The sequence below is a fragment of the Schistocerca serialis genome, chromosome 8 (genome assembly GCF_023864345.2).
Source record: "Schistocerca serialis cubense isolate TAMUIC-IGC-003099 chromosome 8, iqSchSeri2.2, whole genome shotgun sequence".
In the NCBI taxonomy this organism is placed as follows: domain Eukaryota; kingdom Metazoa; phylum Arthropoda; class Insecta; order Orthoptera; family Acrididae; genus Schistocerca; species Schistocerca serialis.
The window spans coordinates 208,349,554-208,367,331 of NC_064645.1; the positions used below are offsets into that span (position 1 = coordinate 208,349,554).

General features: G+C 45.7%; 1 protein-coding gene across 1 annotated transcript in view; it reads right to left on the minus strand.

Annotated features, from left to right (window-relative positions):
• Nucleotides 1-17,778, minus strand: part of LOC126416924 (uncharacterized) — a 703,183-nt gene that overhangs the window by 249,552 nt on the left and 435,853 nt on the right. The window contains exon 2 of the mRNA XM_050084807.1: nucleotides 4,302-4,501. Coding sequence (XP_049940764.1) covers nucleotides 4,302-4,501 — 200 coding nt within the window. The remainder of the gene's footprint in view (nucleotides 1-4,301; nucleotides 4,502-17,778) is intronic.

The following is a 17,778-nucleotide window of genomic DNA, read 5'->3' on the forward strand; positions in this document are numbered from 1 at the left end:
TGAACAGTCCGCTGCTGACAGTCAAGGCCCATGGATTCATGAGGTTGTCTCTGTAACCGCACACGTCCATCCACTCGATTCAATTTGAAACTAGACTCGTCCGACCAGGAGACATGCTTCCAGTCATCAAAAGTCCAATACTGGTGTTGATGGGCCCAGGTGAAGCGTAAAGTTTTGTATCGTGCGGTCAACAAGGGTACACGAGTGGGTCTTCGGCTCTAAAAGCCCAAATCGATGGTGTTTCGTTGAATGGTTCGCACGTTGAGACTTGTTGATGCCCCAACAATGAAATCTGCAGCAATTAGCGGAAGGGTTGCACTTCTGTAACGTTGGTCGATTTTCTTCAGTCGTCGTTGGTCCCGTTCTTGCAGGATCTTCTGCCGGCCGCAGTGATGTCGGAGATTTGGTGTTTTACCGGATTCATGATATTCAGGAACACTTGTGAAACGGTCGTGCGGGAAAATCCCCACTTCAACGCTACCTCGGAGATGCTTTGCCCCATCGCTCGTGCGCCAACTATAACACCGCGTTCAGACTCACTTAGATCTTGATAACCTGCCATTTTAGCAGCAGTAACCGATCTAACAACTGTGCCAGACATTTGCTGTCTTGTATAGGTTTGCCGGCTGCAGCGCCATATTTTGCCTGTTTGCATATCTCTGTATTTGAATACGTATGCCTATACCAGTTTCTTTGTCGATTCAGTGTATATCCCACACTAGAGTGACTCGGCAATAGCATGAAATGGATGTCACCTAGTACTCACCTGAGCACGTGGGCCACTTTACAGCCGTCTTGACTGTGGAGCTACAGGGTCCAATCACATTAATGAGATAATCACTTATGCTCGAAACGTGCAATAACCACTCAGACGGCAGGTGGCAGCGGTAGTGGTGGAGGTTATATGATGTGTGTTAGGGAGGTGCGAGAAACAGCGCAGTCGTTAATGTGATGCAGAAACGGAACGATGCATCAGGCATCCAGAATGGCATCATCATTAGCTTGTGGTCTAAGGGTTCAATGACTTTCGAAAAGTGCCATCGTGGTTAAAGTATATCGTGCATGGCAAAATGGCGCTATCGAAAACCGGCGCCGAGGCAACTATGGAGGACCACGAGTCATGGATGAGAGGGCTGGAGACATGTGTATTGGTGAACAACGTGCAGTTGTTGAGCAGCTAACCGTTCAGGTGAACCAACGGGCTATGAACTCAGTCACCTCAACGAACGTTCACTGAATGTAGTTGTGTATGTGCCTCCGCCGCAGCTGCCTGCTTCAGACACCCGTGCTGACTGCTGTTCATCGGAGAACAAGACTGGAATTTGCACGCCAATAGCTCAATCGGACGTCCTCGGAGTGGCAACAGGTTGCTTTTTCAGATGAATCACGTTTTATGTTTTCTCAGACAGATGGCCGTTGGCGAATATGCCATTGCAACAATCGTTGTAAAGGTCCAGATCAGAGAGGGAGTCCAGGCCGCAGGAGGGAGCATTCTGCTCTGGGGAATATTTTCTTGGCTTTCTCTCTGTGATGTCTTCATTCTGGAAGGCACAATGGCTCACACATGTATGCTTCTATACTTGGGGATACTGTCCATGCAGATTCTTTTTTCCTCGGGATGATGTCACCTACTAACAGAACAAGACAACGTGTCACAGTGTTCGGTGTGTGAGCGCTGGATTTGAAGAGCACCAAGTTGAATTTACAGTTCTCTTTTGGTCGTCAAACTCTTCGTATTGTAACCGAATGAAGATTCTGAGGGACCATCCCGATCGGGCTGTTTGCGCCATGGATCCTCAGCCGAGAAACCTAGCGCAGCTGGCCACAGGCGGTATGGCTCCACATCCCTGACGGTACCACAGGACCTCACTGATTCCCTTGCTGCACGTCCGCGCTGCAAAAGGTGGTCATTCAGGCTTTCGAAAGGTGGTCACATTAATGAGACTGGACTCAGTAAAACAGTAGTATAGGTAGAATATTCCCAATAGCATGGTTTTCTCGTATGTTTGCTCAAAAATAGTTCAAATGGCTCTAAGCACTATGGGACTAAACATCTGAGGTCATCAGTCCCCTGGACTTAGAACTACTTAAACCTAACTAACCTAAGGACAACACACATATCCATGCCTGAGGCAGGTATCGAACCAGCGACTGTAGCAGCACCGCAGTTTCGGACTGAAGTGCCTAGAACCGCTAGGCCACAGTGGCTGGCTCTTTATATTCAATGATTAAAACCCAGACTGTCAAAGGCTTTATATCCCTACCGTGAAGTAGGTGTACTGAGCCATGGTAAAATTTGCTGTTTTGAAGAGCGCGCCATAGCGCGTAGTGTAAAGCAGTCAAACTCCGTTTCTGGCGGTGGCGCCGCTGTGGCTGTCACAGCTTTGTGGTGTCTCCCTCTGGTGGAAAAGGGGAAAAGGCTGCCTGTTCACGTGTATTTAAGGGCCGCTGTAAGGTCACCAACAATTCTATAAGTCCCTCCAGGTCCTTGAGCGTCATGCACTCCGCCTCGCCTTCCGTATGTGCCTCCCGTCCCCCACGCGAATCCTCTATTACCTCATTCCTTTCCCCCGTCTGCTCCTATTCCTCGAACATATGCGCATACTCTACACCTCCCTCCACCTTGATCCCCCTCACCCCCTGGTTGCTCCTCTCCTCTCCTGTCCCTGCCCCCTGCTATGCCTTCACTGTTGTGTCCCCCCTACCATCTCTACACCCTTCATCTCCTTTCCGAGGGTGGCTTCCATCAACTCCTCCTCCCGGATAATGCCCTCTCTCCCTCCATTTATCCCTCCTATCAACTCTGATCCTCACCCCCACCCCCCTCCTTTCCTCCATCCATTCCCTGGGCTCCCTCTTCCCCCCTTCCATCCAGTGTTTCTCCCCACCTGAACTGTCCCTACCTCACTTCTCCCACCCCGAGTCCTTTTGTCTTCCTGTCCTCTGCCTTCCCCACTCCTTGTCGTGTCTGCCCAGCACCCCCAACCCCTCTTATGGGTACTCATCCTCCATTGGCTCCTTTCCCCCCCTCCCCCCTTCGCTTTTCCTCACCTTCCCCCCTTTTTTATTTTCCCATCATCTGACCAGTTTCCCCCGACCTGCTCTCGGCTGTGGTATGTTATATTTTAGTGCAGTGTTCCAGTGACTGTTCAGTGTTGTTTCATCTTTTCCCGTGTTGCGAACAGAAACCATGCTGTCGCTGGGTATGAATTTTATGTCTTTTGCGAACAGAAACCAGACTGTCGCCGTGTTTTTTAATTGTCTATTATTTTACCTGTCTGCTTCATATGTATTTTATAAGCATCACCATCCCTTTGTTCTCTGTTTTCAGTTCCACGATTTTTTCGCCATGTTACCCTTTGTCTCCGATTTTGTCGCCTGTTTTTTTATTATATATTATCTTCTCCTTTCGTAAAACAAAGTCTGTAGGCTGAAGAGCGGCATACTATGCTGCTGCCAGCCCGGCCCCTTCCGGGGGAATCGAAATTCAACAAAAAAAAAAAAAAGAAAAAGAAAACTCACCAAGAAGTCAGTTGGAGCCAAGAAGGCAGTCTGTCGGAATTCAGTCGGTCAGTCTGACTCGGCGAGTCTGGTTAATTGGTCAGTCAAGTTAGTCTGGGTCTGTCTGTATTCCGCATTCGTGAGGCGGTTAGTGTCTGTCGGTCGTCCGGTGTGCTAGTATGTTTTAGGCCGCCAGTCTGCTCGAGTTGGCTCGGGCAATGGGCATTGGCCGTTGGATCGATCGCTTGGTCGGTCGCTCACTGGGACACAAGATGACTTGTCCGCCTGGAGCGTCGGCGCATGTGAGGTCGCCACTTGAGTCCAGTGGCCGCGCCGTTTAGCGAGGCGTAGTGGCTTCCCGGTCGACACGAGAGCAGCAGGAGTCAACCCACTACATCGGGCTGGCCGGGGCGAGTTGCGACGCCGTGAGACGGGAGATCCGCGCGCCTTCCTGCGTCCGTTGAAACGGCTGGCAGTGCACGGTTCGGGAGAGCGTTGGGGGTGCTGCGCCAGGTCTTCGCCAGAAATCGCAGTTTATTAGAAGTTAAGTGGTTGGAGATATGTTGCTTCATTTACTTGTTAAATTCTACTTGTGTTCTTAGTCAGTCTGCCAGTCTGAGTCGGCTAGTCTGGTTAGTTGTCATGTACCTCTCTTGGATCATATTTTCGCCGTTGGAGTCATACTATCTTTTTTGCTCCTTATCGTCTCAGGAAATGTTTCCTGCAGTTTGCCTCGAATTAGCAACATCACTCTCTACATTTTAAATCAAGTGAGACACGGTCTGGTGTGTGGTACTCACGTCTATGACGGCACCGTGTATGTCGAAGTACTTGAAGGGCGGCTTGCGGCCGGTGATGAACTGGACGATCTTCTTGGCGCCGTGGAACCACTCGACCTTGTGCAGCTGCTCCCTCTGCACGTCGTACTCGCAGCGCAGCTGCACCGACTGGCCCTGCAGCACGTAGCGCGGGGACACCAGCTCCACCGTGAACGTCGCTTCTGCGCACACACCACGTTGCACCGCATTAGATATAGCCTCCGTTCCTTAGATCCGTGGTGGGGATATGCTCAAGAACATAGGACATGTTATAAAATAAGAATACATAACACATATTTATTTTCTTTTGTAACGCACAGTGTATGTTCCGTCCACCAGAAGGTACGAAATAAAGCCCTGTACGAGGCGGCACAGAGTGATCAGAAAGATTCTGAAAAGATTATGTGGGAGTTGTAGGGTAGATTGTAATGAGAAATATGAGCCGTGCACGGCTCATGTTCTCTTGCCGGGGCCACTGGCGATGTGCACGCGCGGTTGGAGTGTGAGGTGCTGCTTGTGAGTGCTACGAAGTTCGTCGCTCACCGATCTTGGACAGGAAAGTTGAGTCCTCACTTAATTTACTATCTAGCCTCAACTGTTTACATTTCTTCGTGTGATCCTGGTTGTCGCTTTGGGACGTTCCCGAGAGCAACAACGCGTGTATATTCTTATCGACCAAGATTCCAGCCGTCTTCCTGTGAAGTTAAACTTAAATTAATTTATTCCCTGTTATTGAAGTGGACCAGCGATATTTTCTGCCTTGTGGCCGGTTACCTGCCCTGGTCGTTGACGTAATTTTCGGCAGTGTATTTTCCTCGTCGTGTTGTTGCTGTCCTGCGAGGCGTGTAGTTCGACAGCTGAGGTGTTGTTGGTCGTTATGGGCGCCAATATTCTGTGTGTCGTTGTATTGTAATCTTGTGCTCGTTTTTCTGGTTGCGTGGAGCGGAACTGATCTTGTTGATTGGTCGATTTGCTGTCTGTCGGTTGGATTGCCTTCAGATTAAGAAATCATTGGACAGGCTGCCTGTCTCACCTAAACGGGTGTTAGTGTTACAATCCCAGGCCGACCCTTGGAAACTTCTGAGCGCCGTTCCTTGTGTGTTACATAGTAATTTCCATGTTTGGATTTTAATTATTTGGTTGATGCGTGGCCTTAAGCTCAGTGTCAATATCTCTTAAATTAATGTTCTTGTCTTGCCCTTTAGGCATGAGATTGTTAGTCTTTATAGGGGCCTTCAGCCGAATATTTACGAAATGTTTTAAGATACGGCCTTCTGCCTTTTAAAATTGAAACTCTTCTTTCTAGGGCTTAAGCCGTTAAATTATTGTCCGCAGCTCGTGGTCGTGCGGTAGCGTTCTCGCTTCCTGCGCCCGGGTTCCCGGGTTCGATTCCCGGCGGGGTTAGAGATTTTCTCTGCCACATGATGGCTGGGTGTTGTGTGATGTCCTTAGGCTAGCTAGGTTTAAGTAGCTCTAAGTTCTAGGAGACTGATGACCATAGATGTTAAGTCCCATAGTGCTCAGAGCCGATTTTGAACCGTTAAATTATTTGCTGATGTGCGGCCTTCAGCCAAGTTTTAATCTCTCTTAAATTAATGTTCTTGTCTTGACCTTAAGGCATAAGATTGTTGTGCTTTGATGGGGCCTTCAGTCGAATTTTGCAATAAAAATTTTAAGGTAAGGCCTTATGCCTTTTGATTGAAACTCTTGTTATTGCTTAATATGTGGCCTCCAGCCAAGTTTCATTAAAATTAAATTGCTAAGGCCTTCAGCCTGTTTAGATTGAAAATTTAGAAAATATTTCGGGGTGAAACCCCCAGAAGAACCTTGTATTTCAATTTCTTGCTTAGGCCTTGCGTCTTGGATTTTGAGTGTGGCCTTCAGCTGATCTAAAGTTAATCAAAGGAGGTCGATTAAGGTTTTGAGTGTTTTGCATCCATGTTATTATATTGTGTGTTGATAAATAAAATTTGTATGTTGAGTGCAACTTATTTTGGTCCCTTTCCACAACCTAATCCGCTCTGTCCTGCTAGCCCATGCATTTCAAAATAATTGTTAAGAAAATAATTCAATACGTTGCGACTGTTCCTGTTTAATTAGCGTCGCAGTTAGCCAGTCAGGTAGTTGCGTGCGTAAATTCAAGCACCCTTCTAGAGACAGTATCGCAAATCGTCTTCTTCGTTTGGTTTCCTCGAAGCGAACCAAAGCATCTATTACGCATTTAGCATAAATTTGTCACATCCGAAAAAGGTATATGTTATTTGGTAATAAGCATGTTGACAAATGATAACTCGCGGATCAAAAGGTGTCTTGATATTACCGCATTTTCGCGTGTTCAGTTGCTTGAATTTGCCCACGTAACTGCCTGATTGGCTAAGTCAGTGCTACTTAAGCCGGAAACGACCGAACGCATCGAATGTTTTTCTTAACAATTATTTCTCAGCACAACCGACCCCTGCAACACCCTTACAAGATTTTCAGGCTCCTTGTGACAACCCAGCATATTAGAGCACTCCGAAGGATTCCCGAGAGAGTCGTAGACACGGCTTCTCCCGAAGTAGCGTTACCACTATTGCACTGTGTCAACAGCACCTCAAGACAGCGTCAGGACCATGTTGAGCCGTGCGCGGCTCGTGTTCGTGCCGTTGTTGCGTGACATCTTGTCTTCGCGGTCCCCCCCTACTCGTTTCTTATTCGATTTACTGGCGTCACTAAGTTGCTGGCTTGCCTGCCCGTGAGTGGCAGTAGCAGCGCTTATCGATAAGAGCACTGTCGTACTATCTTTGGACTGAGCGCTAGTGTTTCCGGGTGGTCGCGTGTCGGGAGTTCAGTCGAGGCAGAGCAGCAGTAAGGTCCAGTCAGCCATGACTCGCCCGACCACTGCCGACACACATGACTTGAGTGGGGAAGACCTTGGTTGGTCGTTCCGTCGGTCGTCTCATCGGACGACGTGTACACTTCTGGAAATGGAAAAAAGAACACATTGACACCGGTGTGTCAGACCCACCATACTTGCTCCGGACACTGCGAGAGGGCTGTACAAGCAATGATCACACGCACGGCACAGCGGACACACCAGGAACCGAGGTGTTGGCCGTCGAATGGCGCTAGCTGCGCAGCATTTGCGCACCGCCGCCGTCAGTGTCAGCCACTTTGCCGTGGCATACGGAGCTCCATCGCAGTCTTTAACACTGGTAGCATGCCGCGACAGCGTGGACGTGAACCGTATGTGCAGTTGACGGACTTTGAGCGAGGGCGTATAGTGGGCATGCGGGAGGCCGGGTGGACGTACCGCCGAATTGCTCAACACGTGGGGCGTGAGGTCTCCACAGTACATCGATGTTGTCGCCAGTGGTCGGCGGAAGGTGCACGTGCCCGTCGACCTGGGACCGGACCGCAGCGACGCACGGATGCACGCCAAGACCGTAGGATCCTACGCAGTGCCGTAGGGGACCGCACCGCCACTTCCCAGCAAATTAGGGACACTGTTGCTCCTGGGGTATCGGCGAGGACCATTCGCAACCGTCTCCATGAAGCTGGGCTACGGTCCCGCACACCGTTAGGCCGTCTTCCGCTCACGCCCCAACATCGTGCAGCCCGCCTCCAGTGGTGTCGCGACAGGCGTGAATGGAGGGACGAATGGAGACGTGTCGTCTTCAGCGATGAGAGTCGCTTCTGCCTTGGTGCCAATGATGGTCGTATGCGTGTTTGGCGCCGTGCAGGTGAGCGCCACAATCAGGACTGCATACGACCGAGGCACACAGGGCCAACACCCGGCATCATGGTGTGGGGAGCGATCTCCTACACTGGCCGTACACCACTGGTGATCGTCGAGGGGACACTGAATAGTGCACGGTACATCCAAACCGTCATCGAACCCATCGTTCTACCATTCCTAGACCGGCAAGGGAACTTGCTGTTCCAACAGGACAATGCACGTCCGCATGTATCCCGTGCCACCCAACGTGCTCTAGAAGGTGTAAGTCAACTACCCTGGCCAGCAAGATCTCCGGATCTGTCCCCCATTGAGCATGTTTGGGACTGGATGAAGCGTCGTCTCACGCGGTTTGCACGTCCAGCACGAACGCTGGTCCAACTGAGGCGCCAGGTGGAAATGGCATGGCAAGCCGTTCCACAGGACTACATCCAGCATCTCTACGATCGTCTCCATGGGAGAATAGCAGCCTGCATTGCTGCGAAAGGTAGATATACACTCTACTAGTGCCGACATTGTGCATGCTCTGTTGCCTGTGTCTATGTGCCTGTGGTTCTGTCAGTGTGATCATGTGATGTATCTGACCCCAGGAATGTGTCAATAAAGTTTCCCCTTCCTGGGACAATGAATTCACGGTGTTCTTATTTCAATTTCCAGGAGTGTATTTGGTCGTCAACCGCTGTTGGGTTCTCCATGTGTGTCGACTTGTGATTCGTCCTTGTTGTTCCACAGCCAATGGTTTTATTCGAGTTTTTTTGTGGAAATGTTTTCGTGGAACGGTGTGTAACTTGTGTGGTTTTGACCGAGAAGCTATTTTAATGCTGTCTGCGTGCTGCATGCAGTCAGTCGGGACGGAGCAGCGAGGAAGTCTCCATGGCGCAGGGCCAGGCCAGGACCACTGGCAGCATGCACGCGCTGTCAGATTGTGAGGTGCTAGCTGTGAGAGCGATAAGGTTTGTTGCCCACTGAACCTGGTCAATCATTTTGGGAACCTGGTTGGCAAAATCAGCTCTCTGTCACACAGGACATACGGGTAACATCTGATGTATTTGGATTTTGAATGGAAACATGTGTAATCCTCATCTCACTAAATTTTCTGCATGATCGAATGCTTCAAACCAGTCTATGCTGTTAAGATAGTCCCTCCTAGCCAGTCAACCAGTTCATCTTGACGATAATCGGTCAGATTACAGTTAAAATGAGCACAACCGTACTTAGAGGAGAGATTAGCTCTGAAGTGTGCCTCAGATCTGCAGAGATTAGTTGTGGAACTAGTAATGATGATGCAAGATTGTACACTGAAATCAATGTGTAGTGTGCAGCAGTTAAGGGCTACATTTTACGATTTGAAGCGCTACATGGCAGGCTATTTCGGTACCATACGTGAGGGCTGTGGTCAAAACGTTAGTTCCATCCTTAAAACAACACTCTGGTCGCTTTGGAGTGCTCTAGATTGTTTAGAAGTGATACGAGGGGTCAAATAACCATCGCTAACAGTACAGTGGTGAATATGTATCATTTGGTTCCATGGAACAAGTGCTGGAAGGTAGGTTGACGTGGAGAAGTGAAAGGATTGCAGACAGGAGGCATCATAGTAATACATGTGAATGAGCACACTATCAATCAATTTGACGAGTTTGTTGGTGTGTCAACACTGTGGAATTTATAACCTTCTGTCTCCAAAAGCAGTGGATATAGGGGCAGAAACGAATTTTATTTGGCCCCTGGTATAAAGGCTGCCCTGCACAACAGCCATGTCGTTAGGAACAGTGTTGGCCTGCCAAATCAACCTGCTGACCGAGAGGGGTGGCGCAGTGGTTAGACACTGGACTCGCATTCGGGAGGACGACGGTTCAATCCCGCGTCCGGCCATCCTGATTTAAGTTTTCCGTGATTTCCCTCAATCACTCCAGGCAAATGCCGGGATGGTTCCTCTGCAAGGGCACGGCCGACGTCCTTCCCAATCCTTCCCTCATCCGATGAGACCAATGACCACGCTGTCTGGTCTCCTTCCCCAAACCAACCAACCAACCATCAACCTGCTGGCAGGGCAGCCTGCGTGTCAGGAGTAAGAAACAGTTTACTGGGCCCCTACATGACTGATCTTCATGACAGTCTTGTTATGTTCGAGCAGTATCAGTCTATTTTATCGATTTGGTTTGCATGGTGGCCTATGTATCTGGGGCAAATAAATCATTTTCAAATCCCTGATATGTAGTGTAACCTACTAGACAGTCATGTTGTGGGAGTAGTATCGGCCTGCTTATTGAAATGTATTGCAGGTGCTGTGCATGCCAATGAGCATGGCTGGCGACTTTTGAGATGGATAGAGGAAGAGAGGGACAGAATGAAAGGGAGGAGGAAATGCACACACACACACACACACACACACACACACACACACACACACTCTCTCTCTCTCTCTCTCTCTCTCTCTCTCTCTCACACACACACACACACACACACACATACACACACACACACACACACACACACACACACAGGAGAGAGAGAGAGAGAGAGAGAGAGAGAGAGAGAGAGAGAGAGAGAGAGAGAGAGAGAGAAGATGGCGGACATATGTAAGGCTGTTAATGCAAATGAGTAGGAAAAACAAAGCCATAATGTTTGGATACGAAATCAGCAGTGCTGTGCTTTACACAGTCGCACTATTTGAGTATCTCAGCCTAATTTTACAGAGTGATATGAAATGGAAGAAGGATATGAGGATCGTGGTAAGAAAGACGAATGGTCATCTTTAGTTTATTGGAAGAATTCTAGGGAAGGGTATATCGTCTGTAAAGGAGACTACATGTACAACTTTAGTGACTTACTCTCGAGTACTGCATTATTTTTTGGGATCCATACCAGGTCTGATTAAAGGAAGACATCGAAGCACTGCAGAGGCAGGCTGCTAGATTTGTTGCTGGTAGGTTTGAACAACATACAAGTGTTGCAGAGATTCTTCGGGAACTCAATTGAGAACCCCTGCAGGGAACGCGACGTGATTTTCAAGGATGAATACCGAGAAAAATTAGAGAATGGACATTTGAAGCTGACTGCCGAACGATTATGTTGTCTACAACATACATTTCACGTAAGGATCACGAAGATAAGATTTGAGAAATTAGGGCTCATATGTTGGCTTATAGGTAGCCGTTATTTGCGAGTGGAACAGGAAAGGAAGTGCCTAGTAATGGTATTGGGTACTCTCCACCAGGCGCCGTATGGTGGACTGCGGAGCATTGATGTAAATGTAGACTGTGTAAAAGAAGAAGTAGGCAGATGGAAAAGGAAGAGGGGGGAGGCAAAGATGGTAAGAGAGAGGGACAGTATGATATGGTCAGAGGGAGGGAGCGGACGAAATGGTCAAAAATAGGAGGAGTATGAGGTGAAGAGGCAAGAGAGTGAGGAGCCAGAGACACAGGATGAGGTGGACAAACAGAGGAAGGGGGCTGAGGACACAGAGAGGGGGAGGTGTGTTCAGTCTATGTGTCAAACGCTTATGTGGGTACAGCCATGGGGATAAGGCTAGTAAACAAACATGAACAGAAGCTGATTCGCCGGTCAGTTGGACTTCCAACACAGAGGGTGTCGCGGGTGTAGTTTTGACCAGAAGTGTTTTGTGACGCTCTGTTGGTGTTTTTCATTCCAGTACTTAGTCTCATTCGCCCAGGTTACAGTGAACGTGAACCAGGATATTTATTGAAACGTTCTTGGTGACCAGGTACTGCTCTTTCTTCTACATCTTGACGGTGACTTTACTGTGGGCCAACTCTGTGGCATTGCATGGACCTCCTTTTACAGTACTTTGATCTGAGGATAGTCGTTGATCGCGTAAAACTAATTTTGATAAATGTATTTAACTGCCCGAGATTAATCATTATTTTATGTACGTGGACTGTAAATCATCTGCTAACCAGAAGTCTGTTGGTACTTTGTCGTACCGAACAATCGCAAATGCCAGGTCTGTTCTGTAACAATTAAATGAGACAAACAGGTTCCTATCATGGCTGAACAGTACTGTCAATGAAACAGTCACCGTTTTAACAGTAATTTCCTGTTCCTCAAAGTACCGAAATATTCGAAGCCATAAAGCATGCGTCACGAATATCTGTGCGGTCTTCGTGAAGTGGGTTGCATCTCGATTCTAAAATTAGCGGCGGTTCCTAAGAATTGAAATTTACCTCACGCGGGGATGTTCTTTATTCTTCTTAATACCCTTATTCTCTCTTAATGACTACTTGGAAACCAAAGTCTTTCATTCCTTCGCTCTATGCAATAGTCATTCGTTGTGATTGCGTTCAACGACTTGTTAAATTCAACAACATTCAACAAAAAAAAAACTGTTTCTGAGACGTGCTGGGCCAAGATCGGCTACTTTGTCATTCTCAAATTAACATACGTAAAAGAACGATACAAATAAAACTGTGAAACTCGAACTGAAAACAATACCAATGTCTGATACATTGCACGATAAAAATAGTGAAGCACCTGGAAGACAAGGTCGGATGTCAATCAAACTTTGTTCTCGTACACACGATTCGCCCGTCTCTAAGGTTGCATAAGGGGCGTGAACACTATCAGGTGCTGAGCGATTACTGTGAAGGACACGGAGCAGCTGTGGGCTTGTGTGAGACAGCGTTATCAGCAACTGGCAGAGTTCGAATGGAGCCGGCGTGTCGAATCGTACAACATTCAGATCTGTGGGGCTTTCTGATGTGTCAGTGGCCCGATGTTGAGTTGCACGGGAATGTGGTGGCAGGCATCCTCGCAGTCAAGGTTTTAGTACACTACGCCTGATTAGTGACGTGGGCCGGGCAGATTCCATCTTCAAAATGAGGAGAGCCAAGTTTTCGAAACTACAAACATAAGTTTCTGGTTTGACGGAAACCCAGACACTTTATCGGATCCTCTTTCCTTAAGCCCACAGAGAAAATGTAGGACTGTTTGAAGTGTGTCAGTCAACACACCCACAGTCTAGGTCTCAAGGATGTAATAATCGATGACTAGCTTCAGCTGCATATGGCATATCTAATGAAATTTGTGGATTGGTTTCCTCAGCAAAACTGAAGAGTAATAGCGTGGTGTCTCCTGGAGCAGAAGAGGGAGAGGGAATGAGGGAGGAAGAGTGAGGTTCGGCAGAACGCTGAAACGCACTAACACAGGACAAATAACGCTGAGGCATTACGTCGCTTTGAGTGGGGTATTTATAGTCGTTTTCTTAATTATACGATCAATATGGGAGGTACAGCAGCTTATTATAGGCTGCGTAATGTAAGTTTTAGTAATTTGATTCAAACCGGCTCACTTCTATGGGAGTTAACTGTTTACTCCTCGAAAGGCGTTGTCTGTAGTTGCTACATATTGTTATTTCTGTATGAGCTGTAACAGAAGTTCGCTCCCACTTTTTTCTTGTGCTCTATGAATTGTTAACACTAAATCAACGGAAATGAATTCAGTTACATACATTGTATTTAGACTGAGGATATTATCAAGGGCGACAAAATACAGATTATCTGACAGCAATATTGGTTACCTTTAATCCTGTTGTTCAGGTGGAAAGCACAGTCAGATTTATTGATAGGCAAGCACCCTACCACCAACTTGTGGCAACTGCCGTATTTTAGATAAGGATTTTTTGATATTTTTACGTCCATGTGGAAATGAACAGATATCTGTTCGTGCTTTAATACTCGTAGATAGTGCGCTTACTATCTACACTAAATTGGTAAATCTTTTTTATCAACATTAGTGTATGGTCCATGGCACATTTCCGTGCGTAACATTTCATCTCGTAATGTTGGAGTCATCATCAGGGGCTAAGGACATAGATAGCAGTTTTCAACGTAAACAAGTTTAGAGAGACGAACCGTTTACGCGTATGTACACAAAAGACGGGTCGTGACATCATCAGAACGACGACTACCAAGGGGCCCATCAGATCTGTTACTCATGCTTTTTGATGAGTCATAGTTAAGTTGTACAGGGACCTATCCTGACTACCTGTCTAGCGGCTTTTATGTCACGAGTTTCCGAGAAAATCGATGTTGAAGTTTTATGCATCGCAACCATAGCCGCAACGTTAACTATGCTTGCGTGTACGGCGGCGGCTTAGTTTCACAGCTAACGTTCCGGCGGTACAACTTCAAATTCTGCTTGTGTATTATTTTCCAGTTTCACCGTTCAGAATAATATTAAATAATATATGTCATAAAAAGTATTCAAAAGTAGTTATTGTCATTGTACCGTAAATTGATCAAAAAATCAGTCATTAGAGCAAAATTATTTTCAAATCTGTATTCTGTGATATTCGCTATTTTTGGCTTCATTAAAACAGCAAATAGTGAATACTTTCAGCCAGAAGGCAAATACTTGTTTATAAAGAATGATTAATGTACAATATGGCGTCGCATAGCGATGGCGGAATTTCCTAAATAATGTAATTCGTCGTCTTTGGGCGGCAACATAAGCAGTAGAATACGGATGGATATGCGATCCTTCACTATTTTGTTCGCTGGAAGCCTTGAGCGCTAAACACTTGTACTGTTTTTCTTAAGTAAGACAGACGCGGATTTGTGGCGGTCTGATCTAATTTTTTTTTACTAAATAATTAAAAACGTGTTCCGTCTAAGTTTGAGTGAAGTGTAAACAGAAGAACTGTTATAACTTATCGTGACAACGCACGAGCGACTCAAGAGGACAATGGTTATATAAAAGAGCGCTCAATGGACATGAAACGGACATAAAAACCTACCGTCAATGTAGTACTAAGCTTAAGGTACGATATATGTTTTAGTTATAATAAATATTTTTTCTGGAAATACTGAATCATTTAGCAGTGCTCATTCCTATCATCTCCTCAGTATTATTTTCATTTGAATTATGCATTTTGCTAAGATTACAGACGCCAAGATCAGCAGTCCAATGTGCGTGTCACATTGATAAAAAGAAAACTGTTTTATCGTCATCTTGCATCAGCTTTAATATTGAATTTCCCTTTTGTGTGATGTTACAGTTGTTTTTGCGCCCTTAAGAACTTTCTGGTCCCTTAGTAGATTGTTTTGTCATAACATTAACTTCACGACCGGGTATGATCGTATCTACGATCATGAAGTAATTAGAAACACGGAAACGCAATTTCTTAATCAATAGCACGCTAGTTGTGACTGCCTCAAGCCACGCGAAACTGCAAGTAAAAACTATTCAGATTTGTCTAGTCGTTCTAGGCGCTCAGTCCGGAGCCGCGCGACTGCTACGGTCGCAGGTTCGAATCCTACCTCGGGCATGGATGTGTGTGATGTCCTTAGGTTAGTTAGGTTTAAGTAGTTCTAAGTTCTAGGGGACTGATGACCACAGATGTTAAGTCCCATAGTGCTCAGAGCCATTTGAACCATTTGAACTATTCAGATTTCATAATGCAATATTTTATGACAATGGTCAATCCATGATTCTTACGCCAATTGTGATTGATAAAACAGTAAGCGAAATCTTAAACTCCAACTTTTCAGTTGAATAACAACATCACTTTTATTTTGTTGCATCACTCTTGGCGCTCGAACAGGGACTTGACCAAAAATCAGTTCACATACTTGGAAAATTTTCTGTGTGCTTATGTTAGTAAAAGTTCTGTCGTTTCATGTACACATCATCCCTCCGAGAGAAAGACGGAAAATACGCTGGTCGATAACGCAGTTTAATTACCAAGAAAAAAGAAAAGAGACGCGACTTTGCTGAGGCAACACAGCGGTAACCAAGCCATCAAAAAGTAAGTCAGAATTTTGCATACGCAGTGTAGTGCTTCAGTAGCAACGTTGCTTTTCCAAGTCGATCCACATCCATTGTATCTCCTTACCGCTATAGAAAGTCTGCTTTATTTTATCTTTCAAATTAAAATTCTTCGTAGTCTGATAATAGAAATTTTTCTCCATTGTTAGTATAGCTGTATTACATTTTCAGCATGGTGGATATTTTGTGTGATGTTACAGTTGTTTTTGCGCCCTTAAGAACTTTCTGGTCCCTTAGGAGATTGTTTTGTCATAACAACAGCTTCACGACCGGGTATGAACGTATCTACGATCATGAAGTAATTAGAAAGACGATAACGCAATTTCTTAATCAATAGCACGCTAGTTGTGACTGCCTCAAGCCACGCGAAACTGCAAGTAAAAACTATTCAGATTTCATAATGCAATATTTTATGACAATAGTAAATCCATGATTCTTACGCCAATTGTGATTAATAAAACAGTAAGCCAAAACTCAAACTCCAACTTTTCAATTGAATAACAACATCACTTTTATTTTGTTACATCAAAATTCCGACTCGTACATTACAGAATCGCCTTTGTCGTTATCGATTGCATTGCTTTCTGTGCTACATCAGAATTCCGAGTGGTATTTGTCGCAGAATCAACCGAAACGCAAATTCGTAGAGCATCACGGATATTTAATGAAAGCTACTGCCTTCAGGTACACGCGTTTTTCAGAACACAGCTCGTTTACATTTAAAAAGATTGTTTGTTCTATCTTCTACAATATCGATCAATCATTCCTATGGAAGCAGTTGCTATAAACTAATGCGGAATTAAAGAAGGTATTTTTAGTGACTCTTTTAACGATTCGTTTTCTCTTTTAGCCTTTAGGAAGTTGGTAACAAGTTATTTTTTTAGTGGAAATTTCAACCGCCTGTAAAATTATGCGTCACGGGATTGAAAAAAATTATTTTTATTTCGGTGGGATAATTTTTACGATTAACATGCTTTTCTTTCGTCTACAAGGATTTCGCCGTGCAGTTTCTGATCAGTCTGCCCTCAGCACGAATCAATGGTGTGAAGAAAAGTACCCAGGCAGGATCTGATCCTGTACCACCGTGGTGGTAGTTTTTGTAAAGCTTAGCCACTGTGATACACTTGCGTGTTCGAAACAGGGCTAACGTTACATATACACGAATTACGCATAAGACTTCAGCAACGATTTTCTCTGAAACTAAGGGCCTACATGTGAAAAGCTGCTAGCCAGGTACTCAGGACAGGTCACTGTATAACATACCTAAGATGCAATGAAGTCCATGACTGACAGGTCTGATGGACCCCTTGTAAGATCAGACGTTTATTATAGAGCTCGAAGTCGAGAAGAGTTTTCGCTGTGTAACTTCATTTGCCTCTAAGATTTGCAACTTACCTAATTCCAATGTTCCTTTCTTTCTTTTAATGTTGTAGCTTCCAGCATAGTAATTACTGACTCTTGATAAAACAAAAATAACAATTAGCACCCAGGTTAAGAAACACAAGAGCAGTTGCCGCCTGGAAATCACAGATACATTGGTAGAAGCAGTTACTGCACTGAGGCCAGTTTACTGCGGGTGCTATGGCTTTAATAGTGCTCGGCAGAACAATCGAATGGAATGCCAATTTGATGTCTGTGCTGTCGCGCGACTTCAGTAGTGCCATTGAAGTTTCGCATTCACTTACATTAAGCCTCCTACTACCAGGACTTTTTTGTCTCACTGAGTGCTGCTGTGATCATATAGGTCCCAACTAATTTACGCAGGATGTATTGGCAGTATTTTAATGAACTAACATAACGGCATACCTTATAGTTGTTAAGTATAACAGTAATGATGTTATTTGCATAAATATTGCTTTGAAGAAAAAAAATGAAGTTTAGATTGGGGTCATAGTGACACCAGTAGTACGCAGTGCAAAAACACCACAAATAAATTTTAATGTGATGTAAATACAAATC